The sequence below is a fragment of the Danio rerio genome, chromosome 10 (genome assembly GCF_052040795.2).
Source record: "Danio rerio strain M-AB ecotype USA chromosome 10, GRCz13ab, whole genome shotgun sequence".
Lineage (NCBI taxonomy): Eukaryota > Metazoa > Chordata > Actinopteri > Cypriniformes > Danionidae > Danio > Danio rerio.
In genome coordinates this window covers 45,676,542-45,696,082 of record NC_141030.1, presented here as the reverse complement: position 1 = coordinate 45,696,082, position 19,541 = coordinate 45,676,542, and the positions used below count along the sequence as shown (strand labels likewise).

At 38.7% G+C, this 19,541-nt stretch overlaps 1 protein-coding gene across 7 annotated transcripts in view; it reads right to left on the bottom strand.

Moving 5' to 3' along the window:
* The window catches only part of rnf34b (ring finger protein 34b), a 59,803-nt gene that overhangs the window by 26,819 nt on the left and 13,443 nt on the right, over window positions 1-19,541 (bottom strand). For 6 of the 7 annotated variants that reach the window (XM_087269692.1, XM_087269691.1, XM_087269690.1 and 3 more), the window contains exon 2: window positions 3,797-4,021. In XM_087269692.1, the coding sequence (XP_087125818.1) occupies window positions 3,797-4,021 (225 nt within the window). 7 annotated transcript variants of the gene reach the window in all.

The window sequence follows — 19,541 nt, the reverse complement described above, 5'->3', positions numbered from 1 at the left end:
GTGTTTGCCGGCTGGTTGTTATCAAATGCCACCATGCTGACGAATGAGCGGTTCAGTCAAAGCATTGCACTCTGGGTGAATGTCAGGTCCATCCATCACGCCTGTGCATATGAGCGTCTGCAGACAGCTGTGGAAGAGCTGATAGGATTTCAAAACACTGATGCTTTGTGGGAAAGTTAACGCTCGGATCTTTTATCACACATAAGCTTTGCCTGAAAATGAGGCGTGTCTGAGTTATGAAGCAAACATTAGGGATTCCTGCACCTCATTGTTGCTCCTGACCAATCAATTTTCTATATTTAAAACTAAACCATGAATGATGTACATTTATACACACTAGCAAGAGGACAAAATGTGTTTTCCTAATGGCGTGGCAAACTGGTGTGCAAGGTAAGCACAGCAGTGCAGCTCCATGTGATGGGGGTTCCCCTGAAAATTTGAGGTTGTTCATTTCACTAAGTTTCTAATGGGACAACTAGCGTTCCTTAATTGATCATTACACGGATAAATAGATTGTTTTCATGACCAGCAAAAATATTAAAATCAATAAAATCTCATTCATGAAATACACTCACCGGCCACTTTATTAGGTACACCTTACTAGTACCGGGTTGGGCCGCCCTTTTGCCTTCAGAACTGGCTAAAACCTTCATGGCATAGATTCAACAAGGTACTGGAAATATTCCTCATAGATATTGCTCCATATTGACATGATAGCATCACGCAGTTTCTGCAGATTTATCAGCTGCACATCCGTGATGTGAATCTCCCGTTCCACCACATCCCAAAGGTGCTCAATAGGATTGAGTTCTGGTGATTGTGGAGGCCACTTGAGTACAGTGTGCCGAGAAAGTATCCCCCACACCATTACACCACCACCACCAGCCTGAACCGTTGATACAAGGCAGGATGGATCCATGCTTTCATGTTGGTGATGCCAAACTCTCAACCTACCATCCGAATGTGTCAGCAGAAATGGAGACTCATCAGAGCAGGCAACGTTTCTCCAATCTTCTATTGTCCAGTTTTGGTGAGCCTGTGTGAATTGTAGCCTCAGTTTCCTGTTCTTAGCTGACAGGAGCGGCACACGGTGTGGTCTTCTGCTGCTGTAGCCCATCCGCCTCAAGGTTGGACGTGTTGTGTGTTCAGAGATGCTCTTCTGCAGAGCTCGGTTGTAACGAGTGCTTATTTGAGTTACTGTTGCCTTTCTATTAGCTGGAACCAGTCTGGCCATTCTCCTCTGACCTCTGGCATCAACAAGGCATTTGCGCCCACAGAACTGCCGCTCACTGGATATTTTCTCTTTTTCAAACCATTCTCTGTAAACCCTAGAGATGGTTGTGCATGAAAATCCTAGTAGATCAGCAGTTTCTGAAATACTCAGAGCAGCCCGTCTGGCACCAACAACCATGCCACGTTCAAAGTAACTTAAATCCCCTTTCTTCCCCATTCTGATGCTGAGTTTGAACTACAGCAGATCGTCTTGACCAGTTCTACATGTCTAAATGCATTGAGCTGCTGCCATGTGATTGGCTGATTACAAATTTACGTTAACGAGCAGTTGGACAGCTGTACCTAATAAAGTGGCCAGTGAGTTTATGTTTCACTTAATGTATGGGAAACACCAATACATTCTCACATTCACACCCACACTCATACACTACAGCCAATTTAGTTTATCCAATTCCCCTATAGCGCATGTGTTTGGACTGTGGAGGAAATCGGAGGACCCGGAGGAAACCCATGCCAACACAGGAAGAACATGCACACAGAAATGTCAACTGGCCCAGCCGAGACTCGAACCAGCGACCTTCTTGTTGTGAGGCAACAGTGCCAAAACCACTAATCCACCGTGCCGCCCCATAGTTCTTGTTTAAATATAAGATTTTTAAATCAAGAATTTATCATATTGTAGTTCTGTCCATGACAGCAGTTGCTGACATAACACCATAAACATATTCCATTTCAAACTTAATTCAAGCACTTTCAAAGACCTATGTTTGTTTTTAAGTACTTTCCAGGCCTTTCAAAGCACTACATTTAATTTAGTAGATTTTTTTTTCTTCTGCTGGAAACGGAACAGATTTAAGAACAGATTTATTCCAGTCAGGCCCGGATTAAGAACTCAGGGGCCCCTGGGCACATTGTCTTGTAAGGCCCCCTACCTGGCCGCACCCCTATAGTTGAATTTAAAAAATAAGAATAATATAATAATTTTTAAATAAAATGAATCTATAATTTGTTGCCCACATATTTAAATAAATGATATATAGTACATATGTATTTATAGTCTACAAAGATTTAACTTATTTTTCAAAGCATTGAATAAAAATACTAATAAAACTATATATTTTTTTCTTTCTTTTTTTAAGGGTGTTTTAATGTATTGCTTATAAAGCATATTATTGCCATGGCATATAACGCACAATGCATATCTAATACAGTTCTATGAATCTGAGTCTTTCATAATACAAACTGATTTACTGTCTCTCTCCTCCTCTCCCTGTATTTTCTCTACTTTTGATTATAAGACTTGATAATAAACCTAAAAGTATCCGAGATTACACACTATACCTCTTCTCTCCCGTCTCTTTCCTCTTCTGGGCCTTTCTCTCTCTCTCTCTCTCCTTTTCTGTCTGTCTCTCACACGATGAATCCAGTCGGCGCTGCGCTGCCGTTAGCCTCCTCCGACTGGTTAATGCTAGCTTCTCATCATTTAAAGTTACCATAACGTCTTCTTCTGTACCCTCATTCTCCTGTCTGTTTAAAGATGGTGTGTATGGAAAATGCCTCAATAAAGATGCCTCCTCTCCTCTTTCTCTCGCGTTTGCTAAATCCACTTGTCCACTCATTTTTGATCTATGACAGATATAACGTTACACTAAAGTCCGCTCAGTTAAGGGCGGGTTATTACAAAACTGACGTTTCCGCGCTTGACCAATTACAGCATTCTGTTTAGTTAAAGAAAGAAGGCAATTTAAATATAATAATAATATTAATACGTGATCGCGATTTTTTTTTTGCTCAGAGGAAATACAGTTGTCTGAGCAATATGGTTTTTGCAGAGAGGGAGGCACTTATAATAAGGCTAAACATTATTAAATACCCACGAGACACTTGTGACTTTATATCACAATTTGTATTATTTTTATAAAATATTTCCTTACTATTAAAAATAAATATATTTAAAATCTGATATGTAATGGGGAGAAAAAAAAGTAGCACGAGTTCAGCTGTTGGTGGATTCGAACCGAGTTGATGATTATACGCGTCAAAAGATGAGACTGTGTGCCTTACAAGTTGCGCCACTGGAGCTGTAATGCTACCCAGCTCTTTACTCATCTTGTCTCTATCAATCAGGCATCGATGGGCGTAAACCCTGAATAGTTTATTCCATTTAGATGCGCTAATTGCAATTAGCCTAAAAAGACAATCGCGAAATTGTCTTTTTTTCTCCCCCCTCGCAGGGGCCCCTAGTGTGCACGGGCCCCTGGGCCTGTGCCCATAAGGCCCATTGGTTAATCCGGCCCTGATTCCAGTGTCAATCAGACTATTGAACACTGAAGAATAGTGTGTGTAATTCTTTTGCATGTTGACTTATTCTTTTAAATTGTTATTGTGTCAGAACCTGCTGAAGTGCTGGGTGAGTCTACAGAAAAATTTCCCCTTGAGGGACAATAAAGTATATAAACAAACAAACAAACAGTATCAAAAATGGCATTAAATATCAATATTCTTCAAGGTATCGTATCGAAGTTACAAATTCCAGTATGGTGACAACAACACTATATCCTACCTTCCGTCTGAACACAGAAAAGGCCAGTCCGCAGGCTTTGCACGCCAGGCCTGCGCTTCCTGAGGTGGTGCTGCTGGGTGGGTATGTGGAGTATCCAGCGCTCGGGGCGAATCGAAACGGTCCCGCTCCGGCTCCGAAGCCCGGCTGCTGAGTGCGGACAGCCCCAGTGCCCATGACCTCGTTCAGCAGCCCGCAACATGATGCCCACATGGAGGAGGCCCCCGCCTGCAGGATAACAACATGGTCAGATGTGAAGCATTTATAATTGACCTTAAATTCGGACGTACTACATCCGCCATTTTGTGATGGTCACCTGACCTACACATGTCAGTTGCGTCGCTTTACTTCCATTCATGAATTCTCTCGCAGGGCATCATGGGATAGTGAAGCATGCATGGGATGCGCACTTCAGAATCTCGCCGGAAGTAGTAGGTCATTCGGGTACTTCTCGAATACTGATTTTCGCATTCTATGAATTCGGACATACTACTCGGCTCGCATACTGATTTTAGCGCACTCTATGGTATAGAAGTATACGGTTTCAGACGCAGCCACAGTTACACCTTACACACTACTAAATTTTGTTGTGCTGCACCACTGAACTTAGTTTTAACGTAACGCTACATTTACGCATATTTTATTGGAAATTACATCATTCAATGCGACTATGTAGGACTTTACGGAGAGCTTACGACCTACTAACTACACTTTGCCTTAATAACATGTGGTGCAACCGAAGTGAGAACACATTTAGTTACAAACTAGCTAGTAGTTACCATGCCCCTAGTGTGTTAATAAGGTCAATAAAGCATGGGTATGAAATATCTCGTAAATTAAACTAATATACTGCAATTTACTGTTGACAATTATTCATTCATTCATTCATTCCTTTACTTTTCGGCTTAGTCCCTTTATTCATCAGGGGTCCCCAAAGCGGAATGAACCACCAACTTATCCAGCATATGTTTTACGCAGCGGACGCCCTTCCAGCTGCAACCCATCACTGGGAAACATCCATACACACTCATTCACACACAAACACTACGGACAATTTAGCCTACCCAATTCACCTATAGTGCACGTCTTTGGACTGTGGGGAAAATCGAAGCACCCAGAAGAAACCCACTCGAACACGTGGAGAACATGCAAACTCCACACAAAAATGACAACTGACCCAGCTAATGCTCGAACCAGCGACCTTCTTGCTGCGAGGCGATCGAGCTACCCACTGTGCCATTGAGTCGCCCGTTGACGATTATAATTAAACTTTTTTATTTGAAGAAAGTTTGTTGTGCGCACCAAAAGTGTTTGTAATGCAGTAATATTGTTTTCTATCGTACTACATATTTACAATGTCATTTATTCATGTGAGAACAAATTAATTTTATTCTTGTTAGTTTTTTTTGCTTTTTTAGTTCCAGGTTTCGGTGTTGCACGATCCTTCAGAAATTATTCTAATATAATGATTTGTTGCTCGATTATTCCTTTATTCGTTAAATTTCCTTCAGCTTAGTCCCTTATTTATCAGGGGTTGCCACAGCAGAATGAACCGAAAACTATTCCAGCATATGCTTTACTCAGTGGATGGCCTTCCAGCCGCAACCTAGTACTGGGAAACACCCATACACTCTCACATTCACACACACACTCATACGCTAAGTCCAATTTTGTTTACCCAATTCACCTGTAGCGCATGTGTTGGTCTGTAGAAAACCCACGCCAACACGGAAGTGTTCATTTCTTTTTATTTTTTTATTTTACCAATCATTTTATAATAAAAACATGAACAGCAAATCACAAATGCCAAAAACCATCTGCTTTGTGTCACGTTAAAAATGTAAATTTATTACATTGGAAAATGATTAATAATTATTAAAAATATTTAAATTTAAATAATATTTCACAAAATTCCACATTTTTTGTATATTTTTCTTTACAAATAAATGCAGCATTACCAATTAGAGCAGCTCATGAATCACACGATATTGAAAGAAACGTACATTGCGATATTTTGATTTTATGCAATTTATATTGCGATATTTCACAAGATACCGTAATTAATCAATCATTTTAGATTGATTGGGATGATTTTGTAGGGGAGTTAATCAAGGATGTACCGCTGGATCACGTCTCACTATAGTTGTCAAAGTGATATTTAATTAATCTTGTCTCTATCTAACGACTCTTCGGTCTTTTGAATCTATCAGGTAACGTGTCACAGCGTCAGTACACTGCTTCAGTCTTTCGCTTTCACACTTAGTAATTTTAGTGAAAACCTCAAATACTGTTGGTTGTGCACCGACCAACCTCCTGCGGAAAAAGTGATTGACAGATGGTAATTTGTGTGTTACATATATTTATTTATGATTCGTTTATGGGTAAAACAAAGACCAGTCCGGGTCAGGTAGTTGAAACGGTAGACCACAAATAATTAATTCGTTATGAATTGATAAATTATTCATGAATAATTAATTTACCTCCGCCTATGATGACGATGCCATCGTCCATCGCGATGTTTCCCATTAGACATCATACAATGCCAAATTGGTCAGCCAACACTAATTCCTTGTGCCCAAATGCTTTACTTTATTTACTGTAACAAAATTCTCATGTGTTCTAAACTGTTATACCTGGTCAACTACAATCCTGACTCCACATTGCACGCCCTGCATTATGACTACTTCGGATTCACAAATTGTGATATCGATGCTAAAACGATATACTGTTCAGACCTATTTCTGATCATAAATGTCTTCTTTTAACAAACACACTGCAAAAAATGCTTTTCTTACCTGGATTTTTTGTCTTGTTTCTAGTCCAAATATCTACAAATTCTTCAATCAAGAAGCATTTTCTAGACAGGCAAAACATATTGTCTTGTTTTAAGAAATAATACGCCAAAATGAAGTGAGTTTTTACTCAAATCAAGCTAAATAATCTGCCAATGGGGTAAGCAAAATAATCTTGTTTTTCGATTTGTGATAAGATTATTTTGCTTACCCTGTTGGCAGATTATTTAGCTTGATTTAAGGAAAAACTCATATTATTTCTTAAAACAAGACAATATGTTTTGCTTCTCTAGAAAATGCTTCTTGATTTAAGAACTTTTGGATATTTGGACTAGAAACAAGACAAAAAATCTAAGTAAGAAAAGCATTTTTGCAGCGCATGACTGATTGTGCAGCATCATGAACAACTAAATCCACTCAACATTCAACACTTATAAACTCTACTAGTGATCATCTGAAATAAAGCAACACTTTGCAGTCTTTAAGTGAATCCTCAAGGAACCTGATACAGTGTAAATTGCTGTAAGAGCAAGACGATGTTCCAGCGTATCTGAAGCAGTAAAACAGCGTCGATACAGCAACACGGCAATGAGACACAAACAGCCAGGATTAATGGACGTCTCTCAGGTTTCAGCCAAATGCATGTGCAAACCAAACAGAGCTTTCATAATCATCGTAAAAGCAGACATTACCGGGAGTATTCTTACTCTCCGAAGGTCTAATAGTCTGGGGTTTCTGAGAGCTTTCATTTACTTAAGGTGTAAATTTAGAAGACGCTGGTTAAGTCATTAAGCTTTCACTCTTCATAATACTGCTGACATACGCTCAGCTTTACATCTCAGCCCTTTCTGTTTCTATCACAGAGAGGAAATTATGATCTGATTCAATAGAACGGATCATATTTTATTAAGTTATTATTGTTATTTTGCTTGTTGTCTATCTGAAATGGATAGTACAACAATAATAATCTATTTCAATGAATTATATATATAGAGGAGTTGAAACTGAAACGCCTGGTTTCAGAGCACAATAATTCATTAGTGTGGTGCGAGGCCTCCTTTTGCTGCAGCAGCCAGAGGGATTTTGAGCCATTCTTCTTTCAGAATAGTGTCCAGGTCACTACATGATGATGGAAAACATTTCCTGCTCCAAAACAACCCAAAGTGGCTCAATAATATTTGGATCTGGTGACTGTGCAGGCCACGGGAGATATTCAACTTCACTTTCATGTTCATCAATCCACTCTATCACCAGTCTTGCTGTGTGTATTGGTGCATCCTGATACATGGCACCCCCTTCAGGATACAGTGTTTGACCCATTGGGTGCGCATGGTCCTCCAGAATGGTTCGGTAATTCTTAGCAGTGACACGCCCATCTAGCACAAGTATTAAGCTTATCCCGATTTCAGACTGCATGACCAGTGTTTCAGTTCCATTGTCCAATCTCTGTATATTATATAATATGAAATATATTTCTTTATAAGGAATTCATATGACAATAAGAGATTAGACCCTAGAAAAGTGAAATGCACAGGTAACAGTAATTTACTGTAAACACAGATTTAGTTAACATTACAGAACTTTGGTTGTTTTTAAGGTGCTTCAAAAAAAGGTTTGATTGATTAAACGTTAACAATTTGATAAAGCACAAACCATGACACAAGCCACATAAAGATGATCATTCTGCATTTCAATATAGAGATAAAGAGACAAAACTAGGGATGGGTACCGAAACTCTGCACTTTATCAGTATTGGTGCTACGGTGCTACATTATAAAATACTGAAGTATCGACAAGCTCTGACGTTAACGGTTCTGCTATCAGTGCTGGAGAATTATTGTAGACTAAACATTACTCACAGTGGCATAATTTAACTGACCAACCTTTTTCTAATTTGCGATATTCGTCTGCACAGATGGCAATCTCAGATGAGAAATTCTCGCGTTTCGCCCAATAGTACAACGATGAGCATGTCAAGTATAAAATTTGTCAACTTCTCATTTCTCGGCTGTGCGCGCACACTCAGTGGAGGCTCGCTCTAAGCGCACACACATAGCTCGCGAACGGGTTGTATTTCCCGAGTGGTTAGCGACAATGCCAGTTGCAGCAAACGCAACATGTTGTTTTTACGTATAAGCAGAAACGCAAGCAATCTGGCTAAGTGAAAGTATCTTTCAAATGTGCATCAACTGCAGACAGACAACTGAACAGTTTTCGACTGACTAGCTAAAGGTACATCATCCACATCGTTATGCTAGCAGTCAATCACATAAGGTAAATTAAAATAATATTTATAGTTAAATAAACACACATATTTGGTTACAATGTTTTGCAGTAGCCTAAATAAATCTTAAACATGAAAAATGCTTTCACATCAGCTGTATTTACAAATATAGTCTATGAATAGCTTAATAATAAACTATTCTTATTAAGAAATTATTAAAAATATATATATTTTTACTCCCAAAACACTGTTAACTCAATTATGTGAATGCATTAATGAAAAATTATAAACAATATCTGATTATTTAACTGCATTTTGCAACTATAAGAGGGTATTTTCAACTGCAGGGAGCAAAATAATCCAAGAAAGATCCCGAGTTCTGGCTGAAAAGGCAAACATGTTGAATTTTCTCCAGAAGAAAAAGGTTAAAAACTGAGTCCTTTTCCTTCAAAACATTGTACATTGCTTTACTACAAAAAGAACCGATAAGAGAACCGTTAAAGTACCGAACCGATAAGTGGTATTGATAAAAGTAGTAATACTGTTAAAACCTTAACGATACCCGTCCCTAGACAAAAACACAACTTTACACCTGCAAACTATTTATATTTATCTCCCTCCCCCATTTCAATAATTTTACACCACTAATCTAAAAATCTTCATTCATTTTCCTTCAGCTTGGTCCCTTATTTAATCAGGGGTCAACACAGCGGAATGAACCGCCTGCTTATCCAGCATATGTTTTAGAGAACATGCAAACTCCACACAAAATGCCAATTGACCCAGCCTGGACTCGAACCAGTGACCTTCTTGCTGTGAGGCGACAGTGCTAACCACTGAGCCACCGTGTCGCCCAACTTAGAAACCTCGAAATCCAAAATGTTATCTGTTTAAAAAATGTATGTTTTCTTCAAGTAAATAGGTTCTCTTTTAGGGTTTCAACAACAACAACAGCAACAGCAACAGCAACAGCAATAACAACAGCAACAGCAACAACAAATAACTGTCTCTGCTTGTTCTGGGAAGGTTAGTTAACATAAAATCTTGCACACGGAACAACATTTATTGTTTCTTTTATCACTACACCCTAATTTACATACATACAGATGCACACAAACGACATGATATTGACAAGACAAACAGCTGACCGGCAGCTTTCATCAGTGCCTGTGACTGAACATGGCGTGATCTCGAAAGAAAGCATCTTCTGTTCAAGAGGAGGACAATCGATGAGCTGAAGTGAGCATACATGCATCCTATAGTGGAGAGAGAGAGAAAGACTGTGCTCTCAGAGAATGGTGCAAACTGAGGAGCATTTCCTGCTGTAATGTGAACATTACTACAACATTAGATCAACATACTTCTGCAAATTCCAGCAAATGACACCAAATTTAATAACTCTTACAACCAGAGAACCCAAAAACAAACATATTCTGGGAGAAAACTCCTATCTATCTTTCTATCTATCTCTCAATACATCTATCCATCCGTCCATCCGTCCGTCCGTCCATCCATCCATCCATCCATCCATCCATCCATCCATCCATCCATCCATCCATCCATCCATCCATCTATCTATCTATCTATCTATCTATCTATCTATCTATCTATCTATCTATCTATCTATCTATCTATCTATCTATCTTTCTATCTGTTCGTCCGTCCATCCATCCATCCATCCATCCATCCATCCATCCATCCATCTATCTATCTATCTATCTATCTATCTATCTATCTATCTATCTATCTATCTATCTATCTATCTGTTCGTCCGTCCGTCCGTCCATCCATCCATCCATCCATCCATCCATCCATCCATCCATCCATCTATCTATCCATCCATCTATCTGTTCGTCCGTCCATCCATCCATCCATTTTCTATCTTTCCATCTGTCTATCCTTCATAATGAATGTTATCCTTCATCCATTCATCCATCCATCCATCCATCCATCCATCTATTTATCTATCCATCCATTTGTCTATCTATCTGTCTATCCGTTCGTCCATCGGTTTGTCTATCTGTCTATCTATCTTTCTATCCGTGCGTTCGTCCGTCTGTCTGTCTGTCTGTCTGTCTATAAATCTATCTATCCATTCGTCTGTCTGTCCATCCATCCATCCGTCCTTCCATCTGTCTGTCAGTCTGTCTGTCTATCTATCTATCATCTGTCTATCCTTCATAATGAATGTTATCCTTCATCCATCCATCCATCCATCCATCCATCCATTTATCTATGCATCCATCTGTCTACCTATCTGTCTATCCTTCCATCCGTCCGTCAGTCTGTCTATCCATCCGTTCGTCCATTGGTTTGTCTATCTATCTATCTATCTATCTATCTATCTATCTATCTATCTATCTATCTATCTATCTATCTATCTGTCTGTCTGTCTGTCTGTCTGTCTGTCTGTCTGTCTGTCTGTCTGTCTGTCTACCTACCTACCTACCTATCCATCTGTCCATCCTTCTATCCATCCATCCGACTATTTGCAATGCTGTGGTAATATGTGGCAATAAATGAGCTAAATAAATAAAAATAATAAAGCTCATCTGAATTGCATTGATTTGTGTATGTGTGTGTGTGTGTGTGTGTGTGTGTGTGTGTGTGTGTGTGTGTGTGTTTGACGCATCTCGTTTGTCTCTCTCTGCGCTGAACTCAGTTTGCCTCGTAGTGTTGTTGTTTATACACTTATATAACGCAGGACGGCACTGCTGCAAGTAACACATGACCACACAATTAGATATCAGTGACACTTTCTCACATAAAATGACAGCAGAGACAAAAATAAAACATAAAAAATGACTATAACAACTGTGTTTAAAGAATATTTCACTTAATTATAGTCATTTTAACAGTTTAATAATCAGGCATTGGAATCAGAATGTGAATTCCTAAATAAATAATAATAATAACAACACAAAGGTGCAAGGTAAAGAGTAAACAGAGGCTGCGATATCTGCTAGCTGATCTATTTTCAGCTCAGACACACACATGACAATATACTGTAGTCATTTACAGTAAATACTAGTGTTTTATTAAGCATACTGACACCTCTAATAGAGATAGAGATGTTGCACAATCAGCTCAAATGTTGCTAGATTTGGTTTTTATGTATAGGCGATATATACTGCATCACCAGAAATGATTGAGCTCATGTCCATGTGTTGTACGATAAGTTCATGTATTGATTATTGTGACAGGCCTACAAGGCAGCATCATCAGCATCTACTGAGCCAGTTGTCCTTTATACAGCAGTGTACGTTGGCAGGTCAGTGGTGTTTCCAGTATTTCTGAGATTATAATGAATGTTGGCAGCTGATGAAGTGCTGTGTTTGAGCGAGTCCCTCTGGCACAGCGCTCACTGTTTCAACAGTATGGCAGTAAAGCGTGATCTCCGTGTTACGCAACAGAAGGTCAGGGCATGAAGCCGCTGCTCGTGCTTCAGTCTGGCTGAGAGAAAAAACTATGCACAGATTCACTCCGTCAATTCAATTAAACAGTGGAAAGCGAAACTAACATTGCATCGTAGAACGAGAGGAGTGGAATTTACAGAAAGAGAATGGCGGATGATTTAGTGTCAAAACGCAATGCAAAAGCACCTTATTTAAAAAACCACGCGACCAACATTTCACAATGTTTAAAAATAGTTTTTTATTTAAATACATTTTTTATTTTAATCTAATATTTTTTATTAAAACAAGAATGATTTAGCAATGCAGCGCCAATAGAGATAGAGATGTTGCACAATCAGCTCAAATGTTGCTAGATTTGGTTTTTATGTATAGGCGATATATACTGCATCACCAGAAATGATTAAGCTCATGTCCATGTGTTGTGCAATAAGTTCATATATTGATATGGTCCACATTTTCCCCCAATAATGTCAACAGACTGGACTGTCTTAGCAACTGGCCGAATGTAAAGGAGGACTAAGCAAAATTGTTTCTACTTTATAATTAATGTTCTCAACTCACAGCAATACAACTTTTCAATGAGTACAATTGTTTGTATTCAATATTTTATTATTATCTGTGTTACAAGTTAAAGAAAAATTCTAATAAACAATTATATTTTGAATTTAAATAGTTTTTGTCATGCGTTTACATTAATTTTACAAAATTACAAGTTTCAGTCTTTTAAATGTGATTAATCGCGATTAATTTTCTAAAAAAGTGTGATTAACTAGTAATTTTTTTAATCGATTGACAGCACTAATATATATATATATATATATATATATATATATATATATATATATATATATATATACACACACATACATACATGGTTCAACGCTAAGGATTTTTTCTACTGGTCTGATCGGGCCAATGGTTCAGATTTTTACTTGCCCTGCCAAATTTTTCACTGGCCCCACCAAAAAAAGAAAGGGAAGTAAATAGCTATTTTTTTAACAATGTGTCAAAAATAAAGTCTGTGAATCTAGAATTTTAATACTTAAAGAAAATTGTTATGCAAACAAATGGAGTAGTATGGAAAATAAGGAGGTATTTTGTTGTGGTTTGAAATTATTTAACAAAGGGTGGCTGACTTGTCAAACTGACGGCAAACTGTGCAACTGTGTTTTTTTTTTTTTTTTTCGTTGTTCACACGTAAATTACTGCTTCCAAGATGTTAGAAACGGATATTTTCTTTTAGCCTTAGAATTTGATGTTGCTGCCATGCTGCCATTTCTTCGCTGTACTGGATGTTACCAGGTTACGGAAAAAAATAGAATTCTGTTCAAAGACTTAAAAGCACAAACTTAAAATGCACGCAATTGATAAATAGTCACAGACAAATTAGATTTTAGTGACAAGGCAGTACTGTCCCAATGAATGTCACGGTACGGTATTTATTGAATCATTTACAGGAAAAAACAAAACTTATGAAAATACTCCAAAAAAGTGCCAAAAGTGTCAATGACATACAAATTAGTCATCTATCTGTAAGCTTTGAAACAGGAACTTCAATTTTAATAACAAAAAAATATTAAACCATGTAAAAAAAATAAAGTTTCAATTTAGTATTGTTGAAAACTCATCACATTCAACATTTAATCACTCACTCACTTAGATAGAGATGGGTTTAAAGGAAAATTATCATATAAGTATAATCTGGTAAAAGCTGGGATCTCTGGGCATTTACAATGTCCCCTGCAACAGAAAAAAACCCTCTCATTTGGGACTGAGGTTTCTGGGACAAGAGAGATATGACTTGGCCCAGGTTGACAGCAGTGGGTAACGTTGTGCATTGTCTTTCCCCCACTTGAGAGGACAAACCATGAGTAAGATAGAGGTCTCATGTCTGCATAAATCTGAACAGTGTGCTGACAACACCGCTATTCAGTATGCACGCGACAACACAGCTGATAAGAACTCGCGCGACAACACAGCTGATAAGAACTCGCGCGACAACACAGCTGATAAGAACTCGCGCGACAACACAGCTGATAAGAACTCGCGCGACAACACCGCTATTCAGTACGCGCGCGACAACACAGCTGATAAGAACTCGCGCGACAACACCGCTATTCAGTACGCGTGCGACAACACAGCTGATAAGAACTCGCGCGACAACACCGCTATTCAGTACGCGCGCGACAACACAGCTGATAAGAACTCGCGCGACAACACCCGCTATTCAGTACGCGCGCGACAACACAGCTGATAAGAACTCGCGCAACAACACCGCTATTCAGTACGCGCGCGACAACACAGCTGATAAGAACTCGCGCGACAACACCGCTATTCAGTATGCGCGCGGCGACAACACCCGCTTTAGAGTTTTCCAGCTCTTTTTCATCCCCGCTTCTAGCAGCACACTCCATTTCCGCATTACTGGATCTGTAGAGACAACAGACCGCAAGGGATGATGGTCAAGCATGGGCTGATGGGAATTGTAGTTTTCGCTACCTCCCGTTCGCTTCATTCGCCTGAGCAAATTTTCTCAGAAGACCTATAGTTTTACCGAGTCATGCGACTACGGTAATATCGAAAAAAAATTTATATTGCGGTATGACGGTATTTACAATACCGTTACATCCCTAATATATATATATATATTTATATTTATATTTATACACACACACACACACACACACATATACATAAACTGCTATGGTCAATATTATTAGCCCCTTTAATAAATTATTGTTTTTTGATTGTCTACAGAACAAACCACTGTTGTCTAATGAGTTGTCTAATTACACTAGTCTAGTTACCCTAATTTACTTAGTTAAGTTTAATTGCACTTTAAGCTAAATACTAGTATTTGCTAAATAACTAGTAACATAGGTAGTGCTGTCGCCTCACAGCAAGAAGGTCGCTGGGTCGCTGGTTCGAACCTCGGCTCAGTTGCCGTTTCTGTGTGGAGTTTGCATGTTCTCCCAGCCTTCGTGTGGGTTTCCTCCGTGTGCTCTGGTTTCCCCCACAGTCCAAAGACATGCGGTACAGATGAACTAAGCAGACAAGAAAATGAATGAATATTATGTGCTGTCATCATAGCAAAAACCCAAGGGCAAATAGTACATTCATTTTCTTGTCAGCTTAGTCCCTTTATTAATCCGGGGTTGCCACAGCGGAATGAACCGCCAACTTATCCAGCACACTTTAATGCAGCGGATGCCCTTCCAGCCACAACCTATCTCTGGGAAACATCCACACACACATTCACACACTATGGACAATTAAGCCTACCCAATTCACCTGTACCGCATGTCTTTGGACTGTAGGGGAAACCGGAGCACCTGGAGGAAACCCACGAACATGCAAACTCCACACAGAAATGCCAACTGAGCCAAGGATCAAACCAGCGACCTTCTAGCTATGAGGCGACAGCACTACCTACTGCGCCACTGTGTCGCCTAAAGCAATTAGTTATAAGAAATATTGTTTAGAAATGAGTTGGAAAACTTTTACAGGAGGGCTTAAAAATGTTGTCTTCAGCTGTAAATAATAATGAACAAAATTGCTAATAAAATGTCATTTCTCTAGAGAAATGTTAAACTTTAAGAAATCAACAACATCCGTTTTCCCAGTATCATTCAGCCCAACGCTAAACCACCGAGAGAACAACTAACTCATCTAATACACCCACAATCATGCTTTCTGATGAGTTTATGCATTTGTTACTGGTTCAAACGAGTCGTCCCCTTTGGTGTTTGCATGCAATTAAATATGCAGAAGTGATTTCATATAGATAGAAAGCATAATGCATGTAGTGGAAGTGTCTGGTGTAATGTTTTTAAAATAACTTGTGTAAAGAAAAATGTCAAAGTATGAGAGTTTCAAATAATGTTCCATTCACTTGACAGATATCTTCATGTACAAATCATTCAACATATTTAATCTGAAATGCACTTGTTGAAATATAGAACAGAATCAGTGATCAAACTAAATGTTATTCTTTAAATGATTAAAAAGGTTTTGCTGACAGATGGGTCTTTTTGCATGCTAGAGACCCATAATGAGCCAAAAATAATACATATTTAAAATGCGATCATTTAAATACAGTGTTTTAATATGTCATCAAATGACTCTTGTTCTAAATATATCAAATATAAATCAAGTTTTTAACTATTGTTATACTGAATGACAGTGTACTGGGTGTATTCTGTAAATCACTGTAAAAGTGAATAATAGTCTTTTTTTAAATCATATTTTAAGGACATCATCAAAATTACCCATGGCATACTGTCATATTGATATGTTGTGCCAGAACTAACTAAACCAAATATTACCTGGTTACAGCAACGCAAGTTACAACTGGCTAAAGCTGTCTCTGAAATTGCCTCCTATACTCTTCAATAGTGCACTATTTGAGAGAGCAGCCATTGTTGTGGTGTCCAAAACCATAGTGAATGATCTGAAGTGGACTCAATCAATCCCACAATGCACCGCAATAATGAGTGTACAACCAATGTACACACAATGACTAGAATATACCCAGCAAAACAGGCATAATATGAGAGTTTTCGGGATTATTGTGTGCTTCCACAGCAAAATGCCATCAGTGTGAGTGTCTAATTAAATTGTTTAATTATTTCATTAATGTTTAAATTAAAGTACTTTGTTTCATTCCAACTGTAATAATGTATTAATACTTAAAAGAAACGCAAAGCTGACAAAAAACAAAACCGGCTGAGTAAAGTTGATGGAGTATACACTAACCTGCACATTATTCAGTCACAGACTAGGGCGGCATGATTTTGAGAGAAAAAAAAAATCTAATTGCAATTTATCTGATCAAAATTGCGATTTAAAATTTGATTTACTATAATTTTATAAAAGAGCTGCAGGTTTGATATGGTGGTTTTAACAGCACCAAAGAAACACCAAGCATAACCATAAGTACGCTACACTAGGGCTACTGGTAATTTAAAACCATTTTTTCCAATAAAATTGTCAGTTGCTTTAACAAATTAAGATGTGTAATTTGGGATCTGGGATCAGTTTATTGTATGAACCGCGTCTGTCAGTCAGCGCTTATACATGCATTCACTGGTTCAGAGGTTGCAAAGTGAAAGGCGACGATCAGCGCACAGATTTAATGTAAAGAAAGTGGGGTAGAATGGTAAAATATATGAGAATTTCGGCAAAAACGGGAGGGTTTACGTGAGTGAAGTGAACAGGAAGTGTTTGTGGAGAAACAGTTTTGCGAGAGAACGCAAAACATCTTTGCGAGGGAACGCAAAACATCTTTGCGAGGGAACGCAAAACATCTTTGCGAGGGAACGCAAAACATCTTTGCGAGATAACGCAAAACTTTGCGAGGGAACGCAAAACATCTTTGCGAGAGAATGCAAAACAACTTTGCGAGGGAACGCAAAACATCTTTGCGAGAGAATGCAAAACAACTTTGCGAGGGAACGCAAAACATCTTTGCGAGGGAACGCAAAACATCTTTGCGAGAGAAGTCAAAACAACTTTGCGAGGGAACGCAAAACATCTTTGCGAGAGAATGCAAAACAACTTTGCGAGGGAACGCAAAACATCTTTGCGAGGGAACGCAAAACATCTTTGTGAGATAACGCAAAACTTTGCGAGGGAACGCAAAACATCTTTGCGAGGGAACGCAAAACATCTTTGCGAGATAACGCAAAACTTTGCGAGGGAACGCAAAACATCTTTGCGAGATAACGCAAAACTTTGCGAGGGAACGCAAAACATCTTTGCGAGATAACGCAAAACTTTGTGAGGGAACGCAAAACATCTTTGCGAGAGAACGCAAAACAATTTTGCGAGGGAACGCAAAACATCTTTGCGAGGGAACGCAAAACTTTGCGAGAGAACGCAAAAACTTAGAAATATATATTTTCCTCCCACTCATTTTTTTCTTTCACCCATTTTTTTTTTCTTCACCCAGCCAATTTTTTTCTCCTCCACTACGTCCCTTCCGGGGTTCCGTATATTCCTTATGCATCAAGGAGAGGCTTCAAAACAGATGCTACAATAATAACCGATCAAATAGAGACTAAATGCAGCACATCCACAGTCAAGTGTTTGTTTATATAACATAAATGTGTATGTGTGTGTGTGTGTGTGTACATGTGACCTGCCCGCCGGTTCTGGTACTTTTTGACAGATTGACAGTCTGAAGGACTCCAGCGATTCAGTCTCCAGCTTTTAGAGATGCGATGACCTATTCTTTCATGTCAGAACAACAGCGCTCGGAGACCTCTGTGTACTTCCAGGAAAATGGAGCAATACACTTCCCCGAAGTCAAGATTCAATGCACAGAAAGAGAATCTCATGGTAAATGCTTGTTTTTAATTGATGAGTACATTTGGCTCCAGAGAGATATTAGTCTGAAGTTGATATCTCAACGGAGCTCACGGTAAAACATATGCAGCAAACGTATAACTGTATTAAAGGCACAGTTCAGCCTAAAATCTCATTTCTGTCATTATTTGCTAACTTGTTTCAAGCCTGTTTGAGTTTTTTCCTTCTGATGAACACAACAAACGACACAATGAAGAATGCTGGATGTATAAAACAGGTGTTTCCAGCCAAAGATGCGAATTAGACTTATTCGCAAAACTGGAATATCTCGTAAAACATTTGTGAATAGAGCAGCGTTTCCATCCAATGAGTCAAAGAGAACAAAATCATCACTTCCTGATAAACTGGCAGCAAATATTAAAAACAAAAATGGTGTTTCCTCAGCAGGCACACAATGACAAGACGTTGATATTAGGTTTGATTTAGGTTGTCACATCAGGTGACCAAAATTCAATGTCTAAAGACATTATTTTTACGTCCATTAACGACATCAAATGACAAATGTCTAGCCAGAGTCTAAGCACATTATTTTGACGTCCAATAACGACATCAAATGACGTTGATATTTGGTTCAGATTAGGTTGTGTTGGAAAGTGACATCATTTTTACATCAGATACTGACATTTATTCGTCAGGTATGGCAACCAAAATCCAACATCTGATAGACATCATAGTGGTATCGTCCACAATGACAAGCTGTAAAATCATTAGACGTGAATATTTGGTTGATTTTAAGTTTGATTTTGGACATTGAAGTCAGCCTGACGTTGAGTTCTGACGTCAACCTGATTTTCATTTTCAAACAAAATGCAACGTCCCCATGACGTTGGTATACAAGTTAATGTACTGTGCAGTGGTAGCCACTGTGAGTCTTTTTTATGTATAATAAATGAGTTGAGCCTCAGAAGACGAAATGCAATGAATGCGCTGACTTTTGGAGGAATGAGACA